This window comes from Equus przewalskii, chromosome 1 (assembly GCF_037783145.1).
Source record: "Equus przewalskii isolate Varuska chromosome 1, EquPr2, whole genome shotgun sequence".
NCBI classification, from domain to species: Eukaryota; Metazoa; Chordata; class Mammalia; order Perissodactyla; family Equidae; genus Equus; species Equus przewalskii.
In genome coordinates, this window is record NC_091831.1 from 146,762,146 (window position 1) to 146,789,674 (window position 27,529).

The 27,529-nt window shown below is 48.9% G+C and overlaps 2 protein-coding genes across 13 annotated transcripts in view; one reads left to right on the forward strand and one right to left on the reverse strand.

The window, feature by feature from the left end:
• Positions 1–4,256, forward strand: part of ZNF106 (zinc finger protein 106) — a 59,449-nt gene extending 55,193 nt beyond the window's left edge. For all 8 annotated transcript variants that reach the window (XM_070583059.1, XM_070583060.1, XM_070583025.1 and 5 more), the window contains one exon: positions 337–4,256. In XM_070583059.1, the coding sequence (XP_070439160.1) occupies positions 337–393 (57 nt within the window). In that variant the 3' untranslated portion in view covers positions 394–4,256. The remainder of the gene's footprint in view (positions 1–336) is intronic.
• A 511-nt stretch (positions 4,257–4,767) lies between these two features.
• The window catches only part of CAPN3 (calpain 3), a 43,865-nt gene continuing 21,103 nt past the window's right edge, over positions 4,768–27,529 (reverse strand). Inside the window, exons 3-24 of one of the 5 annotated variants that reach the window (XM_008518600.2) lie at positions 26,917–27,035; positions 25,261–25,394; positions 24,356–24,524; positions 23,370–23,513; positions 21,398–21,481; positions 20,395–20,480; positions 18,202–18,279; positions 17,255–17,415; positions 15,735–15,904; positions 15,378–15,389; positions 14,459–14,667; positions 13,618–13,654; positions 11,864–11,881; positions 8,797–8,910; positions 7,802–7,879; positions 7,364–7,421; positions 7,195–7,259; positions 6,644–6,712; positions 6,475–6,553; positions 6,138–6,254; positions 5,788–5,846; positions 4,768–5,414 (exon numbers count right to left, since the gene is read on the reverse strand). In XM_008518600.2, the coding sequence (XP_008516822.2) occupies positions 5,388–5,414; positions 5,788–5,846; positions 6,138–6,254; positions 6,475–6,553; positions 6,644–6,712; positions 7,195–7,259; positions 7,364–7,421; positions 7,802–7,879; positions 8,797–8,910; positions 11,864–11,881; positions 13,618–13,654; positions 14,459–14,667; positions 15,378–15,389; positions 15,735–15,904; positions 17,255–17,415; positions 18,202–18,279; positions 20,395–20,480; positions 21,398–21,481; positions 23,370–23,513; positions 24,356–24,524; positions 25,261–25,394; positions 26,917–27,035 (2,087 nt within the window). In that variant the 3' untranslated portion in view covers positions 4,768–5,387. Of the gene's footprint in view, positions 5,415–5,787; positions 5,847–6,137; positions 6,255–6,474; positions 6,554–6,643; positions 6,713–7,194; positions 7,260–7,363; positions 7,422–7,801; positions 7,880–8,796; positions 8,911–11,863; positions 11,882–13,617; positions 13,655–14,458; positions 14,668–14,918; positions 15,161–15,377; positions 15,390–15,734; positions 15,905–17,254; positions 17,416–18,201; positions 18,280–20,394; positions 20,481–21,397; positions 21,482–23,369; positions 23,514–24,355; positions 24,525–25,260; positions 25,395–26,916; positions 27,036–27,529 lie in introns of those variants that run through there. The other 4 variants (XM_008518603.2, XM_008518602.2, XM_008518604.2 and 1 more) reach the window with 4 other exon arrangements.

A 27,529-nucleotide genomic window follows, 5' to 3' on the forward strand; every position in this document is an offset into this window, starting at 1 on the left:
GGGAGTTTTCTTTTTATTATTATTCAGAGATTTGGGGGATAGCTTAATGAGGTTTCAAATGAAGAATTAGGAATTTTCTGAGAAAGAGCCTAAAGAGAATGTTTTTAAATGTTTCAAATCCAGTAACTGAACCTGGAGGTTTATTACAGTACTCTTGTGCCAAGACAGGAACTCATCTTTAAGTGCGTAGTTTCATGTAAATCGGCAAAGTGCTTGGTCCTAATTGCCTTTCATGTATGGATCTTAGAATGTACCCAAGAAGCTCTCCTTGGCTTTGACTTTCTCTTGTCCTACCCCCAGCTTTTCTCTCATGGACTCTTTTCCCTTTATTCCTAGGATGCTGCAGGACACATTGAACGACATGCTGAGGATGACAGCAAAATTGATTCATGAAGTTTTTTGCCTCCCATGTTGGGAAGTCATTAGTTCAACAAATTTCACATCAGCCCCTCACACAGGCCGCTCTCTTCCCTTCTCCAGTGAAGCAGGGAAGGAGACAGGGGTTACTAGCCAGGCTGACCACTCGCCCAAGTCTGGGCAGCTCTCTGGGATGATAGGGTACACTGTAAGTTCTTGCTGGAGGCTTGTCAGATTTATCTAATTTTAAGGAACCACACTCCTCTTGGACAGCATGACATATAGTAATTTATGCTTTTAGTGTTCTCCAGAAGTTTATTAAAAATACAGATCTTAATTGGTTACCCAATTTGACCCTAATGTTACATATATTTTACTGATTTCAGTTTGTGATTTTTAGTTTATGTTCTTATGATGGTTTAAACCTATAGTCAGGCTTTGAAGTACAAGTTTGTTCAAATGCTAGATTTTTAGGATCAATTTTGATTTCTCCAGTTGCAGTAACTGGGTGTTTAAATTGGAAGCAAATAATTTCCTTTCTTAACAATTATGTGCAGTGTGTTTCAGTATTCTCTTGCTTTGTAGATGGACAGAGCTGGCTTTAAATACTAAAGAGACGTAGTAGATTTTTTAACAGCTAGAGTGACTGCTCTGCTGATTATATTTTAGGAACTCAGCAAATCACTTAATGACAAGTTCTTGCAGACAGCACTTCCTGTTGAACCTCTGCAAGTTTTGTTAGAGTGCTTGGTTCAAGACAGTGCACAGACCCAACGTCTACCTTGAAATTTTGCTGTTAGACCTGGGCCCTCACTGCTGCAGGTATTGTCAGGCTGTTTGAACTGGAGGAGTCACCTTCATCTCCCTTTCCAGTTTCTGAGTCTGCAAGCCTGCTGTAGGTTTGAAACCTTTTAGTTTGCTCCATTGCCAACCCATATCTCTCCTACTATCTACCTGTGCCTAGACTGATGGCAGCCATCAAATACTTCCTCTGGGCTCACAGGTGCTTTCCCCCCACCTGCAGCACCCAAGATGGGGGAGTGAGGAGAAAGCATCTGAATACAGTTTTTTTTAGGGCCTCAAGGAGACTTCTTAGAGACTGATTTCTCAAACTGGTCTCTTGCCTTCACCTCCCTGTTAACTGGAAAGGAAGAGTAGAGTCTGGTGACGGTAAAGACTGTACCTGTCCGTTGAGAGCAGCAGAATTAACAAAACCTTAGTGAGACTGCTTTGTTATTGGATTTTCTCTGGACTCTTAAGCAATAGAAGTGCGGCTTTCCAGCCTTTTCTTTCTGCATTCTCAAAACTCTGAAAGATTTTTCAGAGAGAGAGAGAAGAGAAAAGAGCCCAGTGCCACTGACAAAGCTTCAGGATGTGAAGCCTCCTATTTTCTAGGAGAGCGGAGCGTCAGGTTTATCTCCACCCCGTTCGTGCGCACACATCTGTTCATGTGTCTTCACATGCGCTCTGGGGCAGGGGCACTTCCCCAGGGGTTCATAGATAGGTTTCAAGAGGGTATGCGAACCCCCTGAAATTGTATGCAAGGCTCAGTATGTGTTCTTTTTTTCCAGGAAAGGCTCTAGTGGTTCTTACTGGATCCAAAAAACGTTAAGAACTAATCTAGGAGCTACTACTAGATGATGAATGGCCCCCCAAGTTAACTACTTCTGTCCTTGTGAATGGGAAAACTCTTGTTGACCACACTGTTGAGATTTGCATGATGTTTGAGAGGGGACAGAGAAGATCCTATTATATAAAGTGCATTTCTGCTGTTTGTGTATGAGATAAGCTTTTCCCACCTCTCACCCCCATTTCCTGTATGGGTGACCAGAGAAGCTAGGCTGTTCTGTGGATTTGGGAATGGTGATTTCCCAGGAAAGTACAGTTGGATTTATTGGTTAATCTGGCGTTTTTCTCTGGGCTGTAGTGAACTCACATTTCCACGTTGGCCGGGCAGTGTGCTAAGAAAGTCTTGTATGCTCTGTTGCGTAGGTGCCCTCCTGTCCTGCCTGAGGACATGTCTGAAAAGATGAGAGTGGTGGAGCCTTCTACAGGAGGTGGGGGGTATGTGAGGTGTTGGGCAGTCGTGGGGAACCTTTGAAGGTATGAACAGACTGGCAGAATCAGTAAGAACTGATTTGGTAGAACTGTGCACAGTCTGTCTGCCTTTGTGTAGTTATGAATGTTCCTTGTACGTGTGTATGCACGTGGGCACCTATACTTGTAATACTTTTGCTCATTTCACAAAAGTTTTCTTTGAAGCAGTGGCAATAATGTCTTTGTTTCAAGAAGGTGTAAAATTCGTGTAACACCAGGTTGGTGTGTTATCCTAAATGCACTGTTCTAGCCCTCTGCTTAGAAATAAAGGCACCATGAGCATCTTGGCTGCTTATGGTTGTGTGTTACTACTTTTAAGTGTCTTGAAAGTTATGCAGAACTTTGGCCATTTTTAAGTCGTCTTCACTGTCTTGCCTGATTCTAGCTCTCTGACTCCTCTCAGAGAAGAGCTGTGGCTCAGGGATTTGCGTTGACGCTGTGTTACAGTACTTGACAGGTACCATAGTACCTGCCAGAACCTGACTCAAGGAGTTGGACGCCATTTTTAGAATGTTATTTAAATTGCCTGTGCCTACTTCTGACAGCTCGAAGCCAAGAAAATCATAGTATGAGTCCTTTTGTGTGCATATGCTAGTGTTTTAATGGCAGTTTATTCTGATAAAATATCAGTCACTTCAAGTTTTATCCTAAAGTTTTTAATCAGGTTCAAAATGTATTTTGGCAGACTCCTCTACTCAGTTATAAAGCAGTTAAACATAGTGCAAACGAAACTCTTAAGAGGGAAGAATTATCTTGACCTGATGTTACTTGAATTTGAGAGAACGTCATTGCGACAACACTCCTGCTTTTGTGGGGAAACTTTTTTCCTGCCTCAGAAGAGTTAGCAGTTGAGTGTTTAGCTCCTGACCTACCTATAATTTATAGGCAGTATTATTGCTGTTTAAGTGATTATTTGCCTAACAAAGGTGTGGGGGTTTTTTTTGTTTTTTTTGTTTTCTTTTTGGTAGATTATACAGTGGACAACTTTAATGACTAGGCATGTGGATGATTTGATGGGAGTAGGTGTACAAACCTTAGTGGAATGGTATGGTATATTTTATGGAAGAATTCATGGGAGGGGAGATCAGAGTATATTGTGAAGTGGGATTTGAACAGCACATACCCTCTGGTTTGCTTAAATAACTGCGATTTATATATGCTCACTTATAAATTTTGTTCCTCTTAACTAAAGGAGAGCTCCTAGAACTGCTGTAAAGGCCATGCCTGCCACATTGATAAAATAGTGATTTCATCCCTGCCCCAAATCATCAGGATCCTCAGCTTTTCAGAGAAGCTGTCTCATGGATAGGAAAGAAGCTGTGGGGGAGGTGATCTGGGCTATGTTGGGTTCCATATGCAAGTGGATGGGAGATCCTGATATAAGCCAAACCTGCCACTTATCAGACAGTAACCTCTAACCTTACCTCCAACTGCTACGTATGTGGTCCTGCTGGGTCATGTAGAGACTAAAGTTTCCCAGATTTGCTCTAAATTCAAGGTAGTAGTCCAGTTGAATTGGGGGTGGGGTCGGGGAGGGAGTCAAGGAGGAGAGGCTGTTGAAGATCTTTCTCCTGTTTAAGAGACATACATGCCCTAGAGCTGCTCCAGTACCCTTGGTCTCTCAAATTCTTTTTATATTGAATATGGTTTAGAAGAATGAAATCAGATGACACCTGACTGCAAAAATGTTTATAAGCAAATAGCCTTCTTACATTTTGGTATAAAGCTGTGAACTTCCTAACTTTGTAAAGCAAGATATAAAGCAAATACAAAAAGAAAATAAAGTAATTTTACTAATTGTTTACTTTTGTTACCTTATCTGCACATTCATAGCCAAACCTTTCTTTTCCATGTTGGTGTAGAGAGCAAGAAGGAAATTGGGTAGAATAAGATGGTGATATGCATGCCAAGGACCATGGTCCAGATAAGTTTGGCAAAGAGCTACATTTAAGGATTTGTCCGTGGTCATATAACAGGTCAGTTAGTGGAGGAACTGGGATTAAAAACTACTTCTCTGCTCCATTATACTTGGGTAACTGGCCCCTCCAGTTGTAGGTGACCCATTTATTCTTGATGTTCTGTACACCAACAGCCATTCATCTTCCTTCCCTCATATATCTTGGCAAGTATCTGAGTGCTTCCTATGTTCAAGAAATAGCAATAAGCATGGTTAAAGTGGGGTTTGAGTTATATGTGTGTGTTTTCCATTGTATTCTGAAACTAGGGTTCTCTATACACTATAGGTGAGTGTAAGATTGCAGGCTACTCAGCCCTGCTGCAGCTGACATCTAAACGCGAGAAAACAAAACACAATTGAACCAGCCTTACGCATGCCTTTATTTAGATCAAGTTTTTTCAGAATGCAGCCAAACTTATGAGTCAGACAACCCAAAGTATCCAGCCCTCTTCCACTGGGCTAGTTTACCCTGGAGCAGGCCCATCCTGAGACAATCAGGCAGAACCAGGTGCTAGTTTGCTTACCATCCCATGAGTGGGAGAAGATAAAGGTGATAGCGGGCTCTAGCACGAGGAAGTGCCAGGTGCCGTTGGCAAATGCTTCTGCAAACAGCTTTGGGCAAGCTAAGGAGAGCATCTGCTTCAGAGCCAGGTTTCTCAGATTCCAAGCAAAGCCCTCAGCTGGGCTACAACTAGCAGAGGCAGACAGAGACACTTGCCTCCTGTGGCAAAAGGACAGAGTTGTTCTGCCTTCCTCGTTCCTTAACTGAAGGGTCTGTCTGGGCATGACAGATGGACCGATGCCCTAGGGCCAAGTGGGGAGTGACGTGGAGGAGGAACCAGACCTATGAGGCTCTTGAAAGCCTGCCAGGGGTGCAGTTACAGTACATGTCCTTGGAGGTAAGTGGCTCTAGCTGTGTTGGGTGAAACTGAAATCCTGTGTGATCCTGCATGGCCTTGGATGAGGCCAGCTTGGTTCAGGCATACATGGTGAGCTGCAGCCACTGAAAGAGGAAGTCCCAGAATCAGAATGTAAACAAGAAAAGAGCCCAGCCCTAAGGATCTTATAGGTAGGGAAAAGAGAGCCCCGGCATGCCAGACACCGGGAAGATTTTCTGCGAAGCAGCAGTTCACTGCACCCTTCCCCTAGATCTCTCTTGGGAAGCTACATGTTTTCCAGCATAAAGTCGTTTGAGGAGCTGATGCCCCTTTGGAGCCATCCCCCAGTACTGAGCTTCCCTTACATTCCTTTCCTGCCCCATCCCTCCTCTACTCTTTGGAAGTGAAGAGCACACAGTGAGTCCGGTCTGCCTCGTTGACTCCTCCACCTTGAATTTTAAGGTCTAGGGGGTGTGTACTGCTCCTAGTAGGCTTTACCTCTAGAACATTGAGTTTGATGATACCGTCTCCATCCTTGTCAAATGCGTGGAAAGCTCCTGTGTGGGAGAAAGCACAGTCCAGAGGCTAGTTACAGGCTCACTCCCCCTTCACTACTCTAACTCTTAAGACCATGAGCTAAGTGCTGTCCTTCACACAAATCTGCCAGGCAGAGTATCGCCAGTATCCCTCCCTTTGCCTTCCCACTCAGCCTAAAGAGGACCTTCGCCTTTGTTCAGCCTGGATAGTCGACTGGAAGATGATCAGGCTGAGATTCCTACTGTCACAGCTGTCCCTGTGGGAGAGTGGGCAGGAAGGGCATGAGAGCAGAAGGGTAGCCCCCCACTTACTGAACATGCCCTCCAGCCTGACGAAGCAGCAGATGAAACTGTCGAAGTCGATGTTCATGTGTTTGTCTGCATACCGCATGGTAATGATGTCGTACAGCTGTCTGTTGAGGTGGAATCCTGTGGAGGCAGCAGGTGAGAAGAGGAAGTAGAGTTGGAGCCCTCGGGTCTGCATTCTATTTTCCCTGCCTCTTGGCCACTCTGTGGCCTGGGAAAGGAAAATGAAAAACCCTTTCTCCTTCCTTCTCTAGTAGCACCCTAGCTGCCTGGTCCTCCCCTCCCATTCCTGCTTCCACCAGCTCCAGTCCCCATCCTGGCCACCCTCTTTCTTCCCCAGCACCTGCGTCATTCACTGCATTTCGCATCTCATAGCTGTTGATGGTACCGGATTGGTCTGTGTCGTAGTGTTTGAAAATTTTCTGGCAATAGAAAATTTGAGGACAGAGCTTATACACTAAACCCCTGAATCAACCCCTCCTTCACTCCCATGCTTCATTCTCTCATCCCACCTGCCAGGTCTTAATCTTATTCCAGAGGTGATGGAACTCTTGCAAGTTCAGCCTCCCAGAGCCATCTGTCTGGAGGAAGGAGGTCAAGGCTACAGGGCGCACATAGCAAAATCCCCCTGGTTTGGGAGAGGGGCTTTCTAGGGGGCCCTACAGGGAAGGTCGCCCCATAGGAAGCTCTCCCCAGGATGTCCTACCCACTGTGCTGTCCTGGTATTTAACCTCCCCTCCACACCTCCCCAATCCAAGTTAGTGCCTACTCCATAGCCCAGGGAGCCTGCCTCCTAAGGACCACTTTTCTTGAGCAGAGCCACAGGCAGAATCCCAGGCCTGAGATAAGAGCCGGGCAATGGCCTTCCCACCTCGTGCTGCCTCCAGCAGCTCCTTTCACAGCAGCCACCAGAATGTTCTGACTCAGGACCTCCTTAAGTCTTTTCTTGGGCACAAATTTGGGCCCTTCTGCCTGACTGGGCACCCTTCACTGCTGCCCTGGCCCTTGTAGGCTGCCCAGGGGCTGATGACAGAGACTTGAGAAGGGGTGGCAGAAAGGATACATCCATGAGAGCAATCATGCTCCGGCAGGACTCCAGCGTGAACCCTTGTGTCTTCAGGTCCTTATCTGGGGTATGGAGAAGAGCGAGGAGCTACTTTCAGATCACTGGACACGAACACACACACACACACACACACACCCATCCCCCACATATGGTTTGAGCCACTCACGTCTGTTCACAACTGTGTTAAGGATATTCTTGAGCTCATCTGCACTGATCTCCATATCCTGGGAGGAAGGGAGTAGAGAGTCACACTTCAAGAGTACAGCAGCTGATGGAGCAGAGGCTTTGCACAGTATCCCAGCTGTCCACGTTTATAAAGTCCCTGTCAGTGCTATTCTGTCACAGGGAAGATAGGGCTTTTCTGAGGAAGGCAGATACTGCACCCTCAGTCCAGGCTGCAGTGGGTAGCTCAGGGCAAAAGGCCTCTGAGCCATCCAGTGGATGCGTTGGTCTAAAATTCGTGGATTTCTGTGCTATACACATAGATTCCCTGTTTCCACTCAAAGCCAAAATGACCTCTACTGGACAGTAATGAAATAATTGGCAGGTTGAGCAGTAATCAAAGAGAGGAGAATCTGTGCAAGTTGGGGTTAGAAGTACTCACGTCACCCGCTATCTGCCTGAAAATGTTGTAGAATTGCTGCTGTTCCTCACTTTCCTGGTCAGTGATGCCAGGCTGTGGCTGTGGAAGCACAAAGGAAAACAGGTTCACAGGGATCAGGGAGATGGACAGACCTGTGAGGAAAGTTCCTTCTGGGCCGAAGGAGACAGTGCCTAACACTGCCCAAGGTGGTGGCAGGAGCTGGGTACAGGGGCACATGCTCTTCTTTCTTAGTCAAACCTGGAGAGCTGGAGTGAGAACCATCTAGGCCCCAGCGACCCTTCACTGCATACCTCCCAGCCCAGCTATCCCAGCCAGAGGAGATCTACTAGCCATGCAGACAGGTAGACAGCCCCCCGGTCCTCTCCCTGCTCCCCATTGGCTGGGACCTCTCCAATGTTTTGAGTTTGACCATCCCAACCAAATGAGCCCCAGCAGAACAAAGGGGGCCAGACCATTTGATACCTCCAATTGCCTTTGTCATCAAGGCCAAGCCCCCAGAGGACCCCCTCCCTCCCCACTCCAGGATAGAGGAAGTGGGCCTTAGCCTCACCTCCACTAAGCTTTATATGACCGCCTTTCCCCACTCCAATCTAGCACCCTCCCCTGAGCTGTGGAGGATCCATTTCTGATGTCAGCCCCCTTCTCTGCTACTATTCTTTATCCCTCCATTGTAAAGAGCTTGAGGATGCCAGGAAACAGGAGCGGTTCTGTCTCAGGCCTTGCTTCATTGCCTGGCTGGCTAGGCTTCAGCAGGGAGGCTCAGCCTGTCCTTCCCAGGCCAGGGACGGGTTTGGGGTGCCTGCCAGCTCCAAGATATTCACCCAAGCAACATGCCAAATTTTAGGAGAATTTGATGAGAGAAGAAGTCAATGGGACAAGTCCAAACCTCTAGACGTTAAAGGGTCACCCCACCCCTCCAATCCCGAGCACCCCAAGAGCATAGGAGGACCCCGGTTGTGTGCTGGCCACCCCATTCACGCCACATGCTCAGAAACCTGTGGGGATCTCTCTTGCTTATCGGGGCTTGTTTTGTCTTTGCCCTCCTCTGATTCCTGGTCCACACCCAGTTCCTTGTTGCTGTTTGCTCTGTCCGAAACGAAGATGATGGGCTGGAGAGAGGAGGCAAGTTGGGGGAGGGGGGCAGGAAGGAAGGAAGATTACAGGCTGAGCGGGCTCAGGGAGGCAACGTCCCTCCTGGAGCAGCTTTGTCCAGTGAAGAGTAAAAGAGCAGAGTTAGGAGCTCCTGAACCTCAGTTCAAGCTCTGTCTCTGCCACTAACAAGCTGTGTGACTTGGGGAAAGATGCTAAGACTCTCTGGATGTCTCAGTTCCTTATCTCCTCATGATAGAGTTATGAGGGTTCAACAAGGTAGTTAGCACAGGTGAAAGTGCTAAGAATGCTAAAAGCAGCGTGATCTAGTGCAGTGATTTCCAAGTATTTTGTAGACTTATTTTCAAATGGTAACACTGTTCAAATTAAATTTCCCCAGAAGCCCAGTGGATGTAAAGTCATTAAAAACAGAGCTGCTCTGCTCGATGAAGAGGGCACCCCCACAGCACCATGGTGGCTACGGAGGCTCCTCCAAGGGACCTCTAGGACTCTGCAGGGAACAGATTGAAAAAAGACTGATTAGTGGCTTGGTCAATGGGTGAGAGGCCAGAACACAGGGCTGGAATCCCAGCCCACCCCTCACGTAGAAGAAATATCCTCTCTGGCCTCAGTTTACCCCTCCATTAATGCGGACGATAAAACCTGCTCTGCTCGTCCTGTAGGGCTCCTGTGGGGATCACATGAGAGACTGAATGTACAACTGCACTGCCGGAATATTTAAGATGCTACACAAATATAGGAATATTTTCAAGCCGTGCTCATGCAAGTGAAGAGGATCCAAGAGGGTGGAGAGCGGCTGCTGTGCTAGGCTGATCCCAGCCGGTGCTGGATGGCCCCCAGGGAAAGCCAGAGGAAGCCTAGGCCATAGGGGCTGGTTGCTGCAGTGCAGAGAGCAGTGGGGCAGTCAGATCTCAGAGTAGAAAAGGAACCTGCCCGGTTTCCAAGTCCCCAGCTGCCTTTCCACACTGTTCCTCTAGGACAGCGCAAACCGACAGATCTGTGGAAACCTCTCCTCCAGCTTTGGCTCCCAGCTGCCCTGAAGGCCCTGGCTTGCTCTGCCTCCCAAGCAAAGGGTCTTGCTCAGGCAACTGATGCTTATGGGCATCCTAGAGCAAGTAGGGGTTATAGTTGGGGGATAGTGTGCCCATGGACATGGTGTGGCCATGGGGAACCCCTGCCAGACACACATCTCTGGGCCCAAGTGTGGGTCTGGACAACACAGGCCTTGGGGTGTTAAGGGGCCTGCACCAGAGAGGTGAGGGCAAGAAACATGGGTTTTGGAACAGATAGATGTGGTTTCCAGTGCCAGTTTCCCCAGTCATTAGTTGTGTGTCCTTGGGCGAGTCACTTGGCTTCTCAGCATCTTTATCCTCCCCTGTAAAAGGGGAAGAGTAACAGCTCCTACCCTGTAGATACTGTGGTAACAGAACACTGTGTGTTTTCCCCAGCACAGTGCCTAACTCATGAAAGGTGCTTGACGATCAGCTGTGGTCTGCACCAGCACCAGTACTGGGAGGACTCCAGCATAAACACTAACCAAACCTTGTCTGTTGGCCCGTGGCTACTCCCCGTGGGCTCAAGGATGCCCAAAGGTCAGTCATTTCTGGATGGTACTCTGGGCAGTCAAACCAAAATTCTCTAAGGGGAAGCCATTATTGAAGACATTAGTATCCTGGAGACCAAGGGGAAGTTACTGGGTAAATGGAGCAAGGATGGGGTACGAGGTAGTTTGAGCTGCTAAACAACTGTTTAACTGTTTAAACAATCTTGAGTTCCAGAACCACACAGAGGAAGTGTCCCTGGTCCCAGATGAAAGCTTTGCTCTGAGGCCCGTGAGATGCTCTTAGCACACATGGTCTCCTTTAGCAGCGGCATCCTTACAGCAGAGTGGTTACAACCAGGACAGCCAGGGGGGACTATTAGAGACCCTGGTGACTCGGAGGAGGACAACTACCCAGGACCCCAGAAGCAGAAACTGCCCAGGGAGCTCTCATTCCTTCTTCCCCCTTAAACCAGTCAAGTCGAGTAGCTCCTCTGAGGCTGGGAGGGTGAAGGTTCTCTTCCTTTTCCCCCTTTGCCATCAGGACACAGGCAGCACAGAGTCCGTCGGGGCCCACGACTTCAAGGGGGGCTGTGTTCAAAGTGAGAAGTCACTGTCTAGAAGGGGATTTGCAACAGGCTTCACCTGGAACCAGATCCCTGCACTGACTTAGCTCCTCTGGGCATCCTCTGCCACCCCTTCCCCAGAAGGCTGAGAAAAAGGAAGACTGGGGAGCAGGCAGGGAAAAGAGAGGAGGCAGAAGGAGCTGTCCTGTCTGCAGAGCAAGTGGCTGGCATTGCAAGACCCTCACTCCCTGTGGAAACCCTCACACAACTATCTCCCTGTATCCTGAGGACCAGAACCGGTTGCCATTTCCTCCTGCCAAGAATCGAGCCTTGATTAGTGTAGCCAAACCCACTTCTGGGAAAGAAGGGATGCTCCTTGTGGTTTTTGCAGGACCCCCACACCAGGCCCATTTTCACTGGTTGGCCATCCTCTCCTCCCTTATGCGAGAGGCGGGCAGCATAGCTTGGTGGTTCTATACCGACTCTGGGGCCAGACCGCCTGGCTCTAAGTGCTGGCTCTGCCACTTACTGACTGTGTGGCCTTGGGCAAGTTAGTCAATCTGCCTGTACCTTTTCTTCCTTGGAAAATGGGGATAATAATAGTACCGATCTCATAAGGTTGTTGTGAGGATTGAGTTTATCCACGAAAAGCAGCTGGAAGAGGGCCTGGCACCTGGCCTTCACTCGGCAAGCATTAGCTATCATTGTTCTGCATCCGTGGCTGCAACAGGAGCTCAGGGGAGCGAGGGGCTGGCAGGGGAGAGGCAGGCCTAGTGCACGCGTGCTCATGCACACACATGCACGAAACACTCTGTGCTGTCTACCCGCTCACCCTGTTACACTCACCTTGGTTTTTTTCTTTTTCTGCACAAGGAAAGGAAACAGTAAATGCATAACAAATAAAGAGTAAGTTCCCAGAAAACCCAGTGCCTTTTGCCCTCCCTGTCACCTGGTCCTCAGCTTGGGGTGAGGTTCCAGGGTCCAGAGATCCAGGTCATGTGGACCCAAAAGGGGGCTGGAGGGTGAAGGGAGAAGAGAATTCTCCAGGCCCGAAGACTGGTGGCTGTCACAGCTTTTTGTCTTACAGACCACTCTGTTACTATTGTATTTTTTAATGAAGTTGGTTACTAAAACACCAAAAAAGTGGTTCACCCAAACTGGCCTGAAAATGAATTTTGTTTGACTTACAGAGTTTTTGTTTGTTTTTATTTTAGAAAATATTTAACTCAGGCAGAGACTTAATACAGAAATCCATGTTTGGGCTTCTTTTGTAAAATGAGAAGTTCTGGCAGGCTGCACGGGCCTGCGAGCCGCTGTGGCAACAATCTGGGGAGTTGACAGCAACTGTTCTCTGCACCCTCCAGTTTGCCACAGTCACCACCACTCCAGTGGTCCTTCCAACACTGGAGCCAAGTGTCAGTTGAGAACTGCAGGCAAATATGCCAGTGTAGGGACACCAAAACCCCCACGGCTACCAGCTTTATTCAGTTAGGTGACATGCCAGCTCCCCTAAGCTTTTGAGTTTGCAACTCCTGATAAATACTCTACACTGATTGCCAATGTCCAAAAGATAAGAATAGAAGCAAATGCACTTAATAGTAAAACCAGTGTCTGCGCTAGATAATGCAGAAGGCGCTTGGAGATGTGGCGCTGGCACTAGTCAGAAGACAGTTCAGCATTATCCTCTTATTGGCCCAAGTCACACCCGTAGAGCACAAGGGACTGCTTACTAACCAAGGCCAGGCCCAAAGGCAGTCACAAGACTGCTCAACACGGGGAGACCTCAACACACACCAACTCTGTGCTTCTAGCTCTGGGTCTCACACCCCTGGAAACAGGTCTCAGTGTGGGAATGGGGGAAGGAGGCTGAGTCTGGACTCTGAGAATCTGGATGTGAGTTCCAGCCCTGCCACTTCCGAGTCTGTGAACTCAAGGGAGCCATTTAACCCCACGGAGCCTCCACTTCCTTACTTGAAAACCAGAGATAATAACCTTATTACATCTCAGAAACCTTGCAAGGATCAAGTGAGATAACACATGTAAGAAGTACCTTGTAAAATATATAACACAGGAATGATGACCACCCTTTGAGGGCCCATGCTGTGCCAGACACTTCACATACATGATCTCATTGATTCAGACCTCACAAAAGCCTTGCAAGGCACATGTTATTATCCCCATTTTACAGACTAGGAAACTGAGTCAGAGGGATTATGTAACTTGTCCAGGTCTCCCAGCTGGTAGATGGAGGACACAGGTTTTGATGCTGACTCCAGACTATGTGGAGTTGCGCCTCATAATCCAGTCTTAGCTGCTGCTCTTGTCTTCCCTTCCTATGGCCTTGACCCCTCTCTCTAATTGTTCAAATTGCTTTTCCCTCTAGGACTCTCTTCTGTAGTTCCCAGCCCCTGCACTGACTAAATGGCCCCAGGTCACGCAAACAGAAGTTGCAGTAACATGGAATAATTGCTGTGCGTGCCCCAGACTCCCATCTCCCTCTGCCCATACCCACTCCCTCCTCCACTACCCGCCTGTCCCCTGCCTGGATCAGGGAAGGTGACCCTCTGGACCTTATCACATGTAAGAGCTAAACCACTCACCACTGGCCGATCCACGGAGATTGTGTTTTCAACTTCCCTGTGAGGAACACAAACATGAGGGGTCTCAGTGTCACCAGCAGCAAGTAGGAAGCACAGGGAGGATTTTCTCAGGATGGTTTCTTGGAGCCAAGTTGGGACTGACCTCAAGAGAACCCCAGGAACTAACATCCTTCACCCCAGGAACCAGCCCCATGAGGCACCATCCCTAGCAGCCAAGTGCAGACACATGGGTTCTTGTTGGCTTTGCCCAGAGTGCCCCCAAAGCGTGACCCAGCCACCAACCCACAGACCTTGTGCTTCTTTCAGGGACAGAGGTCAGAGTGGCAGGGCCTCTGAGCTCATCTGTGGTGGCCACGAGGGCAGGATGTGGCCTTGCTAGCTTCCCTGGCCACCCTCCCTAAAAGTTCAGTCACCCCAGCACCTCCTATCCCTCTTCTCTACTTAATTTCTTCTCCTTATCACTTGTCTAACTCTCACATACTACATATAAATCTTTTCCTGTACATTGTTGTCTCATGCTAGAATGTTAAGTTCCATGAGGGCGGGGATTTCTTTCTGTTTAATTCACTGCTCCATCCTCAGTGCCCAGAAAAGAGTTCCTGGAACACGGTGGGTGCTCAATAAATAGCTGTGGGATGATTGACTGAATGACTGAATGAATTAATGAATAAATGAATGGGGGAGATGTGGCCAGTGGCTCAGGAGCAGAGGAAAAGTTCCATCTGGTCAACATATCACAGGATTCCTGGAGGAGACCAGTCCAGCTGCCTCATGCTTCCGATCTCTATAATGGGCCACATGGACTTTTAGGAACAGGTGGGAAAGCGGGTCTGGGACTCACTCAGAGAGGTTCCTCTTTTCAGAGAAGACCCGGAGGATGAATTCTCCCTCCTGGTGAGGTTCGTAGGTGGACGGCACGATGACGTACTCGCTGGGAGGCAGGCGGAAGCGCTGGGACACCTCCCGCATGTTGATGTAGGTTTTGCTCCTGGCCTTGGACGCGTTGTACAGGAAGAAGTCCTTCTGCAGGTGCTGCCTGTTGCCATGCATCTGAGGGACGGAAGAGCCCCAGGGACCTGAGCCCCTCGGGAGGGATGCCCAGTCCTGCTCACAGTCCCCTTCAACAGTCCCTTCCCGACTCTCTGGTCACCCAGTTCACAGGCATGACCTACCTACTACCAATTCCCAAGGCCCCAAATAGCTCAATATCCCTGGAGCGCCCCACCCTCTTTCCCCTTCATTTCTGTTGTGATTCAGGAGTGAAGGTCAAGTCTATCATTCCCCCCCTCAGGGCCACTTACCAGAACTGCTGCTGGTCAGCTCTGAATCACCTCCATGCTGGGGAAGGACCCCAAGGAGGCAGGAGGGGCCTTAGCTAGGGTCTGGGGAGGCAATTCCCCCATCCCAAGGAGGCAGTCACCCTCAGAATGTGGCTGTGTGACTATGTGTGTGTGTGTGTAATTGAGTGAGTGTGAAGGCGTATGAGTGGGAGCAAGAGTGTGTGTGTGAGGTGGGTGAGTGAATATGAACGTGCTTGACAGTCTCCGGTGGGAAGGGAGAAGGGACGCATCACGAGGGTGGTAGTCAGGAGGTGATGCAGTACCCTGAGGCACCAGCTCTGGAGTTGAGTAAGCCGGCAAGACCCTTTCCTGTCATAGTCCTGCCCACAAACCCCACCGAGAAGCTTTCCCATGCGCCACAGACAGACACAGGATCCCCAGGTAACTGCACACAACTGCTGGCCGCTGCCATTTTCATACCTCTTTGGGAACCTTGAGGAGAAACAAAAAGAAGATGCTCAGATTCTGTGGATTTCAGCTCTGAATGGGGATGAAAAGCTTACAAGAAGGGAATGCTAGCAATTGTGGAGTGAATGCCGATGTCTGACTCCCCGTGTACCCACCCACCAGCCCTGCCCACTCCACCTCCCCCTGCCTGGGTTTTTTCCACTCGTTACAAACATCTAAGAGGTTCTGACACAAGTGGACCTGATACCAGGAGTTCTAGGGGGTCACTGAGTACCAGGGGAGCTGGAGGACGCCTCGGGAAGCCCCCGAAAGCCTCCTCCCTGAGAGGGGATGTGTTTCCTGGGCTGAAGCTGGGTGGGGACTGCACACCTCATAGATGGCGAAGCCGATGGTGAAGAGGTTGGCCCCTAGCTTGCGGTTTTTCCGCCGGTTCTTCTGCATCAGGGCCACCAGGAAGCTGCAGATCACCTCGGAGTCTTCCGGGTCGTCATCCTCCTCCAGGAGCTTCAGACGGTACTGAGGGTTGGTCCAGAAAGTGTCTGTGCCCCCACAAAGGAAACGTACGTTCAGATCTGCCTCTCCGGGAAAGGGCAGGAAGGGAAATGAGACAGAGGGGATCTATTTATCTTCATCTCCCGCATCTAGATGCTCAATAAATATGGAAGGAGTGATTCAGGCATTTGTCTAATTATTCAATTAGATAAAATGATTTGTCTAACTATTAGGTACAGGTCGCCTATTCCTTTATACAGATGGGGCGGCACTGACTGGCTGTGTGGCTCCTCCTTCCTCTCTGAACTTTCATTCTCTTTTTGCTGACGGCTTCACTTTCCTCACCTGCCCCTGAAATGTTGTTGGTCCCTGGATTTGGTCCCAGGCCCCTTCTCTCACCCCACCGTTCTGCTCCCCTAGGCTGTCGTATCCACTTCCACTTTTTAACTGCCCCCTACACCCTGGTGATGCCTGAGCTGTAGATCCCAGCCTCAATCTCTCTTTTGACTCCCTTCCTTTCTCCCTTCTTTCTTTCTTTTCTTCCTTCTTTTCTTTCCATCCTTTCCTCCTTCCTTCCACAAATATATGTTGTCCGTAGCACAACCAAGTACCATTCTAATGTGTGCATCCACTTCTCTGTTACACATCTTCATACTGGATAGTCTACAACTGCCTCAAACTTTCTGTGTCCCAAATAAACTGCCCTCCCCACAAGCCCACAACCAACCCCACCAAAAACAACACACCATTTTTTCCCCCTTGTTTGTCATATTGTGACATTGACACCATCTATTCAGGCTCCCAAACTGGGAATCTTGAATTCGTTCTTCATTCTTTTTTCCCGACATCACCCAGTATTCTCTCCCCTAAATCTGCCCTGTCAGCTCCATCTATGCTGCTCCTGACTTGGCCTAGACTTTTGTCATCTCTGGCTTGAACTCTTACAGTGGCTGCTAACTCAGTCCTCTAGTCTGGTCTGCACCATTACGAACACAGTATTGTTCCGACACAGTATCCTGCTTAAAAGCTGTTTTGTTGTTAGTGCCGTGGAGTCGATTCCAACTCCTAGGGATGCAGCTGCCGCAGGATGACAACCGGCAGACGACTGGGAAATGGACCTGGGCGGTTGCAGTGAGAATGTCAAATCTTAACCACTAGACCACCAGGGCTGGCTTAAAAAGCTATTACCAGCTCCCTAGTGCAAATTCCTCAGCATGGTGGTTTCCTTCTCAGTAAAATGGGGAGAGTTTAATGAGATCATGGGAGTCTGGAACTCAGTAGAGACTCAGCAAATGCTATTTTATTATATAATAATAACAACACTATATTATTATTAATATTATTCTACCTGGAACTTGTTCTGCTTGGACCCTTCCCCCATCCAGAGCATTTGCTACCTGGGAAGTTGCGGCAGCCTCCGGCAGAACAGCCCCTCACCCAGCGGCCCTCGTTCACGGACACCGTCCAGGTCTGAAGCTTGTCAGACTCCAGGGCATCGGCTGTGAGGTTGCAGATCTCCAGCTTTGTGAAATGGTAGATGAAATCATCATATGACATCCTAAGAGGTGGGAAGACGAGAGAGACCCGTGTGGGAGGCTGGGAAAGGTAAGACTCCAGGGCTAACAGTTCAGTAAAATAGTCCAGAGGAACTTGGTCACTGACCCAGAGAGGACCTTGTCCTTCCTTTTTAGGGTAAACACTGTCAGTTCTGATATATCCACCCCATCTATCATCTCTTCCAATAAGGACTCAAACTCGTGTGTCCTTAGGAGAGCTTGGCAGCAATTCAGTTCTCCAAAACGTTATCGCTGGCCCCTCCGCTGGGCCCAGGCACTGTGCTAGGCACAGGGGAAGGGGAGATACTTGGGGAAGGACAGACAATTAAGCAAGCAATTTTGACAATGATGAGTATCACAAATAAATTAACCTCAGTCCTAGGGGAAACAAGGAGGTCCCAAAGACAGTTCTCTTTAAGGTTGAGTAGAAATGGTCTGAGTGAGGGTGAGGGTGGCATTGGGCAAGCAGAGTAAGTAGTGCTTCCTAGGCTCAGAAAACAGCTCTGTGAAGGCCAGGGAACAAGTGGCTGGAGCAGCGTGAGTGGTGGAGGGTCACAGGTGAGGCAGGAGCCACATCACGCTGGCCTGGTCCTGGGCTCACTTGTCACCCTGACCTGGCGGGCTTCTCTCAGAAACTCAGCGTTGCAGGACCTCGAGCTGGAGGGGAACAGGGCCCCAGTCTCCCAAGGGCTGGAATCTGATGGCCTCTGTCCAGGGAATGAGGTTTGACATTTCAGCTCCCCACTCCATCCCTTATCCTTTGGGGTCATCGTGGGTCCTGGACTCACCAGAACTCTCCATCCTCAGTCACCTGGTGCTGCAGACGGGCCTTCTCTTCTTTGTCCACAAAGCTCCAGTCTTTCCAACTAGAGAGAAAAATCGAGGAATTATGGAAGGAGGAAGAAGGGAAGACTTGATGTGGTTTGAGAAGGGAGGCATCAGTGAAATACGAAAAAGTTCACGAAATAGCCCATCTCCAACTGGCAGCCAGTGTGAACCATCAAAATGCAAATCTGATCGGATCCCCTCAGGATAAAACTAATCATTGCTTCCCACCATCCTCAGTCTTAAGACCAAACTCCTCAAGTGGGTTTATAAGGGCCTGACCCTTTTCTGGCTGAATTTTTTTTTACCCCTCTTCACACTTTAAAGGTTAAGAGTTGGGCTCTGGAAATAGATAAACCGAGGTTCCAATTTAATAATACCAGTCCTAGTTATGTAACCTTGAGCCTGTCACTTAACCTCTCTCAGCTTCTGTTTTCTCAACTGCAAAAGGGGAATGATTATATCATCTACTCACAGGGCTGTGATGAGCAAGAAATGAAATAATAGATGCAAACCTTTCAGAACAGTGCCCATCATCTAAAAAGTAACCCAGTTACTAAGAAAAAGACCAAGCCTGGAAACATCTCCTGCCAGCGCCAGAACAGCCCAGCTTTGTGTTTTTGAAGCTGGGCAGTTTTATACACTCTCTCTCCCAAAGAGGGAGGAAATAAAGCAGATTTGTGTTCCAGGCACGCTGAGGAGAATGAACGGAAACTGGGTTGTCCCTGGAAAGATAAGGGATTGGGGAAATGCTTGGAGTCAGGGGATGCTGGAGGGGAAATGGAGATTCCTGAGACAAGAAAGAGGGACGTAGTCGGGGAGAGGAGTCTCCTTGAGTGACCAAGGACTGGGCCCCACTTGTCAGCCATCCCTGCCATGGACGCATTGGCAGGAGATGGGTTAAGACTGGACACCAAGCTCTGAGGCTGGAAAACACAGCGAGGGGGACTCTGGCCAGTGGAGTAGACAACTGATGGGGCACCGAGGGCCTTCTCAGAACGGAGAGACCAGTTCAAATGCCACTCCCTCCAGGGCACCGTTTTCTACTCTTCTTGTGCCGCCCAAACTAGGAGAGGGGTTGCCTCTTTTGTGACCTTTACCATAGCATTTATCTCACTTAATTATTCATGTTTGTTTGTCTATCTTTGCCACTGGACCTTAAAGTCTGCAGGGGAATGGCCTGTATCTCTGTTCATTTCTAAGTCCCCAGACAGTAGCAGGGGGCCTGGCACATACTCAGCACTGAGGAAGTAAGAATTTGTCGCATGGAAAAGTGAAGGAGACAGTAAGGAGATGAGGATCACCACCTTATCATAGTCTATCCAGGGAGGCTGCCTGTTCACGGAGTATCCTCAGTACCTAGACCTGTGCCTGTTATTCAGTAGGTGCTCAATAAATACTTGGTAAGTGAATGAATAACCGAATCAACCAGTAATTACAGTGCCCTGGGATGAGAGGTGTGTGGAGGTAAACACAGGGGCTGACTCAGCTACTGAGTCCTGCTGTCCCCTCTCGAGAATAAAAGAGGAGCTCAAGGGGCTGCCCCCCATTCAGGGAGGCAATCAGGATCCAGTGACTGGGGTAGGATGATAACAGCTTTGTAAATGTTCTGGAACCTTCATAATCGCTTCCCCATGTTTATTATTTTTGCTGCCCCAAGTCTGTTGCTCTCAGTGACAAGCAATAAAGTTCTGTCAAAGGACCTGTGCACCTTTTTATGGGGACAGTGAGGAACAGGACATCTTAGCACTAGCTAAGCGTTCTGCAGACACGATCACATTTTGTCTTCATAACAGCCCACCAGGTAAGTGCTAATATTGTTCCCACTTTACAGATAAGGCAACAGAGACACCGAGAAGGCAAGTCACTTGTTCAGTCCAGATCCTGCATTAAGACTCCCTTCCTGCCTGGCCCTGGCTCATGCTTTCCAGAATCTTTCCTTCCCAGCCAATGGCCATCAGCAAGCTCTCTGGATCCCAGGCTGCCCTGGCCCTGCTCCCCACCCTTCCCTGAAGCCCACGTCCCCTCTTCGCTGCAGATCATCGGTTTTGAGGGTAATTTTAGACCAAGCCTTTGTAGTACTCTTGTGGCTCAGTACCCAACCCAGCCTTGCCCCAGGCCCTGTTGTCCCCTACTGGTGGGGTCCGCTCACCTACCCATCACTCCAGGAGCCATTCCACTCCACCTGGCCCCAGGGGTTCCGCAGCCGCACCAGCTTCACTTTCTCATTCTTGAACCAGGCCTTGGGCAAAGAGAAAAAGCTCTCTCGCTCTGGGCCCTTTCTAGAAAGAGGGTCTTCTATCTTGCCCTGAGGTCTGGGACAGGGATAGGGGGAGAATTCCTTATAGGGGCTGTCCTGCTTGGTTCTGGTTAAGGAGACTATTCAGAAGTTCTCCCATGGAATGGCAGGGTGAGGAGTCAGAACCTTAGGACTGAGTCCACAGGAGTCAGGGTTTGGCCATCGCCTCACCATCTTCTAAGAAGTGATTTTCCCAGCAAACATTTGGCCATGATGAGCTTTAGGGGAGGAGGCAGGGCATATCCTGTCGGGCCCTGCTAGCACATTGTGTCTTTGCATGAGTTAGAAAAAATGTCCCTGCTGGCTGAGAAACTGCAGACAAATGTCCCCTCTAGATGGACTGATCAGAAAAAAGTGCGTCTTCGTCTAGTCTGCTACATGGGCTGCTACAGAAGACAGCCCCTCTCTGCCCATCCCTGTGAACAGGGCACATCCTGCCCAACTATGTGCAATAGGCCTCACAAGGTTCCTGTCCACGACATGACCCGGTAAAGGCCAGATGTCCCTGTGCAAGCAAAACATTGTAACTCTTTGACTGTGAGAGAACAGGAAACACGAGAGCCCATGAAATCAACTTCATAAAACCAAAGTGATTTCTATTTGTTCTTTGGAAATGTTGGGAAAATTGCCATCTTTAGCACTAAGAACAAAGATAAATTGAGCACCATCTTGTGGCAAGATCCACCTCTACCAGTCCCAGTGGTCCCAGGTGTTTGGTGTTTGGCCTGAGCCTTGAGTGGCTCCCCCGATTGGAGGCAAGCTCTACAGATAGGAAGGGGCACAGAAAGCTAAGTCCTGACTGTGTGGGGTTAACCCAGGTAGCTCCTCAAGTCCCCTCCTGCCAAGCCCCACAGGCTCACCTCCTCCAGCCCAATGACCGAGTAGGCATGGCCTCTGACTAGCCCACAGGCCATTCTTGTCTCATACTGAACCGGAACAATTGTCTGTGGAGTGAAAACCAGACAGCTCGTCAGGGGTTGGGGAGTAGAAGTTCTGCTGCCTGAGACAAAGTTCATACTGGTTCTATTTTCTGGGTTCTGCGAGGGCGAGGACTACTCCACTCCCTGAAAGTGTGTCTCCCAAACATGAGAAGACCCTCACTGGCCCTTTAAGAGAGTCAAGAAGACACAACCCAGACAAGTGGTTTCCCTCAACTAGTTGACCTTGAAAGGTCTGTCTGACCATTGGGGAGAAAGTGGAGGCTGGGATGCGAGGTGGGTGAGAGCCCATCCTTTCTAGATCCCTTAGGGCCTTTCAAAGGAGGAAGGGAGACAGATGGAGGCTCCCCTGGACTCTGGCTCCCCTTTCCCCTGAGCCCGCCCAGGGTTGACTATTCCTGGAAGAGAAGGATTGAGAAAAGGAGTTAGATGAAACATGTAGGTCTAACCTTTTTCTTTACATCCCCTCACCCCCTCCACACCTACCTAGAGCATGATATTCAAGAAATCAAGAGTCACAGTGCCCAGGGAGAGAATTCTGAGGAGGCCAGAGGAGAGTCCTGCTCAGATGTGACTGTGCCTAAGGGCTGCAGGGTTAGCTCTGCCATTTGTAGGGATTTCCAAGTTACAGCCATGGGAAATCCTTGGCAGATGGGTATGGTCAGTAAAGCCCAGGGAACCCTGCAGGATCTCTATGGCTTCACTTTGCCTGATAACGTAACAGCTTTAAGAGGAGCTTCCCAAAGCCATGCTGGGCTGTGGAATTCCTGGAGCCCTTTTCAAGGTGAGGGGTGTTGGGGGACCTGGGCTTTTGGCATCTCGGCCTCTTCCAGATCTCAATCTCCATATGACCTAGCCCATGGTGAACAGAAAGGGAGGGGGCAGGAGATTCACGCATCCCTCAGTTCTAGAACTGGAAATGACTTGATCACTTGAAGTCACTTAAAATGACTCTTTTGGCATTATGTATGTATAGCTAGCAATTCCACTGCTGTCGGTCTGTCCTAAGGAAATCATCATGGACATACACAAAGATGTCGCTATTAGGATGTTCAGTATAGCATTTAAAAGTAGTAGCCAAAAACAGAAAAAGAAAACAATCTAATTTTCCAATAGGCTATTGGGTAAATAGATAATAACATATCTATATGTTGGAATATTGTGCAGCCACTAAAAAATGTTATGGAAGACACGTTAAGAATATAATTCTTGTTGGCACATAAGAATATAAAGTTAACTGATAAAAAGCATGCTGCAAAGAGGTACATAGGTTGACAACATAAAAATTTAGATTAAGTGTATGCATAGAAAAATCCTGGAAGGACATATACCAAATATTAAGAGTTATTATCTTTAGATGGGGAAAATATAAGTTACTTTTTCCTCTGCTTTACTATATGGCTCAGTATTCATCAGTGAGCCCAGATTAGAAAGTACTAGAATATGAGCACTCTATGAGGGGAGAGACTTTGCTTTATTCACTTGAACAGTGAAAAGGGGAGAGAATTTTCTTTGATTCCTGGAAGAGTGCCTGGAGCCCAGTAGGAGCTCAATAAATATGTGTTAAATGAATAAATTAATGAATTAGAAGAGGAGAAGCATTTTAAAATAAAAGAAGTTTCTCCTGTATTTCTGCCTGTTAATTTGTTATCAGAGAAACTGCCTGGACCATGGAGTATAAAAGAACACCCCCAGAGATTCCCCCCAAATCCCGTCTCTCCCACCTTCTTCAAGAACCTTGGAGCAGGCAAGTTATTCCAACCCAGACCCTTGGAAGGCCCTGGGTGGGGGGGGGCGGTGTCTGTGTGTAAGGCACTGCCTGCTGAGGGGAGTCTGACACCAACAGGGCAGGTGGGATGGTCAACTGGGTCTGGCATATTGGAGGTGTACACACCCGGGTTGGTCTGTCATCTGAGTCTCTGGGGATGAGGTCTGAGTCCCTGAGCCGCGAGTTATCCATATTCCTCACCATCCGTGCAATCAAATCCCCCATTTTCAGCCCAGAGGGAGAGGTTCCATAGGTCATGTTTGTGCCATCCTGAGGCCCGACAGGTAGGTCAGGGAACAGTCCAGGAGAGGGAAAGGAGGGTGATGGAAAAGGAAGGAGGCAGAGGGAAGGGAGGGGACAGATAAAGGAAAACAGGAGAGAGAAACAGAGCATGAATGGAGAAAAGATGAAGAAAAGTGATACAGAAAGAAAGTGTTCATCTATGGGTGTTTTATGCTAACTGATCTTCCCAAGCTTTCCTACCCATGGGGAGTATCCGGAGAGGAAGGAACAGGAATTCAGCTTGGGCCCCTTCCTCAGCAACAGAAAACGCCAAGACTGTTCAACATTAAGCAGCCCCCAGGGCAGGTGTGTCTCCTGAAACTCGGGAGGCCTGGCCAGTCTGCAGCCTCCTTTGCCTTGGTTGGTCTCAGTTCACACCACTTTGTTGCACTGAGAGGGAGACTACAGGCTGAGCTTCTCCCAGATTACAACACGATGCCCGTCCCAGGTGAGAGACAATCAAAGCTCAAGAACTGGGAGGTTTTCTTAGGGAACTAGCGGGCTCAGGTCCAGAGCCAAGTATGTGGCTGGCTTAATGGGGACCTGCTGGGACTGAGCAGCACCGACCACAGTGGCCTGCACTGACACAGGCCTCTGGACCTATTTTCAATATTCCAGGGCTTGAAATGTCCTTGCCCAATCTCTTTATTGATCCCCAGGAACTCTTCTCCCTTGACGAATTCCCGGTTTTCAAAGTTGAGAGCCAATTCCCGCTTCCTGAAACAAAACATCCACCCTGTCCCAGAGGAGAGCCCTATGTTGCTATTCATTGGGTAAGTCTTCCCTATGTTTGGCTGCTCCCTGCCCTGCACCCCACACCCCAGACTTACATCAATGGAGCAGCCCATGAGGGAGCCTCTCTCGATGGCTTTCTTCATGATCTTGTACATGTCTCTGGGAGCCTCCTTGATCTCGAAAAACTCTGTCACCCCTCCTGTGAAGTCCTCCATGGCCTCTGTAGTGTTCCCACCTTTCAGGGCTTCATAGGAACCATGGAGCCTTAGAGAGAGGAGGAAGACCAATCTGGGGTCACAAGGTTCCAGGAAACATGACCCAGGCACCACTGCCACAAGAACTTTACTCTTGGGTCCTGTGATGTTCTCTTATGCTATTTTCCAACAACTCTGTAAGCTAATGGGGTAGTTACTATGATTCTCTTTCACAGTGGAGAAACTGAGCTCCACAGGCTAAATGACTCACCCAAGGCCACAGAAAGCCAGAAGCACTGGGACCGGAACCTGGCTATTCCTACTTCCTGACAGTTTTCTTTCCACTATACCCTGAACTCTGAGGTGGGGCTCCCTTAAAGCCATTAGTAGCTTGGATGGGCCTTCTAAGTTGAAAGACAACGTGGCTTTATCAATATTCTGCAACTCATGAGGTTGAGCTAAGCAAGACCTTGGGATCTGAACTCCAGAGATATAATGCTCGGATCCAGGACTTGCAACGCCACCATGAAGGCAGAATTAAAGAGCTCACTACGGGAAGTTAAAGCTAAAAATTTCCAACGCGTCTTCATTTTTAGTCTTAAACATAGTGTTTTTAGTTAGAGCTGTTACCGCCTGGACCTGATCTTTTCTGACTATGAGTCACAGTTAAACACACACACGCACATGCATGCGTGCATGCATGCATATGTGTAGACACATGCCCCCTCTCATGAGTGAGTCCTCAGCTGGATTTTGCAGCCGACCTCACCTCTAGCCCTGCCTCACATTCTAAAGTGTTGCTTTACTTAGCATAAGCCTTCTCCAGCAGAGCACTCCAGAACTCATTGCGGTGGTTGGATTTGGTGAAAACCAGTTGATTGTTGTAAGTCGGCAGGCAGTCATCAATAACCACGTCCACCCAGTCTCCATAGCGCCAGAACTGCACAGAAGCATCAAGCACAGAATCACATCCTCAGATTACCAGTGGGAAGTGAGTCCCACTGCACACTCCTGTGAGGTCTCTTTCATCCCAAAGGAGTCCCATTTCCTCGGCTCTGCATCTTGGTGCTTATTCATTCTGTTCTGGGTTTGGTGTGTGTGAATCTTTCTCTAACTGGACTGTGAACTCCTCGAGGGCAGGAAGTGAGTTACAAACCACTTTGTCTCTTCCACAGAGTTCTGCTTAACACTGGGGATGGTAGGTACTCCATGAATATCTGAGGAATTGGGATTTTCATTCTCCTGCTCAGTATTTCTGGGATGGGGCCTTGGTATCAGTAATTGTAGGTATCTCAGCTGATTCTATTGTGCAGTGGGGTTGAGAACCACTGCTCTAGGTGAAGGAGATGTATTGACTTAGGAATTTCTTGATGACAAACAAGGTAGAAATGCTGCTCAAGAAGGATTATCATGGAATGGAAAGTGACCCAGAATGTACTCTTGCTGTAGTAGGAACATTGTCCAATAATTTCAATTCTGGAAATTTTTTTTTGAACAAATCAGTTTTAGCTGAAGAAAGTCAAATGTAGTTTAATTTCCTTCTAATGACATTTTTTCCCTTGTTGATAAGAGTGCAAAAATCTTTCTGGCCTTTCTATTTATGGCCCTTTAGATATCAGACCCTTTAAATATCAGAGGGAAACGATCAGCTTGATGGCACAGGGAAGAAACAGAATTCAGGGCTTGGCTGCCTTGCCCATGCTGGCTGGCAGGACACCTTTGGTCCTGAGGTACGAGATCAGCAGGTTGATCAACTGATGATTTGGGTCACTCCCAGGACATTAGGAGCCTTCAGGGGGGAGACAGATGGACACCTCAGAACCCCAGTATCTGCTAGATCCCCATGTATGGAACTCACTTCAGTGCTGGGGCAGTACCCAGGACTTTGGCTCTATGCCAGGACAATTTGGATCTAGAAAATTTCCAATGGCTGAATTGATTCTGGAACCAAAAGATTCATTTCTGGGCCAAACCAGAAACCTGGACCCCAGATTAACCAGACTTTTCTTCCAGGGCCTATAAGGGGTGAGTGATAGACGTGGTACAGACCCGTCTTAAAGGGAAACAAGTAAACAGGAGCCACAGTTGTGGACAGGGTTTCCTTGACAACCTAAAGGACCCCACGAATTCCCAGTGCTAATGTCCCAGGGACCTACTTGAGAAGGGCTGCGGGTAATAACACAGCAGCCAGCCAGCTGGAGAGGCAAAAAATAGACTGACAGGCCAGCAGACAGGATGTCCTCTTGTCTTTCTGGGGCATAGCGGAAGGTGTGGGGGGATTAAGGGGAGCCGAGATAAACAACTGCTTCCTCACAGGCTTGGGGCCTGAGGGGAGTCACTGCCCACAGCCATGGCTGGGAGGGCAGCCAGAACCTTTCCTGGAGCCACTTGGAAGTCAAGGCCAGGAGACCGTGGTGGGTGGATGGCAGCTGGCCCTCTGAACGACACTCCCATGACCTCACCTGGAAGTGGAAGATCCCCGCGTAGTTTTCAGTAAAACTCTGATCATGGGGAATGACTCGGAAAAGCAGGCGCTCATTCAGGGTCAGGCAAGCAATGGCCGCCAGGAACCAGCAGTCCCCTGCAGGCAAGCACGGGGCACAGGTCACAGGAGGGGCCTGTACCTCCAGGGAAGAAAGAGACCCAATCCCAGCTGGCTGCTCTACTGCTCTAGAATGGGGTTCGCTTGGTGCTCACTGTCCTACTTCCAGATCTGACCTTACAGGCATGTCCATCCGGGGAAGGAGTTTGACAGCAGGCCCTTGACAATGCGGTCAACAGGGTAACTTACTCCCTCCTGACTGGTTTTCCTGAAGGTTGTAGGCAGTTCCTCCATCTGCAATGAAAGCTCACTTCCTTTTTGACCTCAGTAGTAAGTCATAATGGGTCGTTCTTCCTAACACCTGTGGGAAATCCACCCTGCCCCCTACCTTTGCAAAGTGAGTCCATTTCCCTCTCCGAGCTCAGTGGAGACTGAGCATCTGAGAACCATCAGTCAAGCAGATGTGTACTGTAAGGAAAGCCAGTTAGGCAGCTGCCCTGGAACCAGTCTCTAGGGGGCGCTAAGACACCACT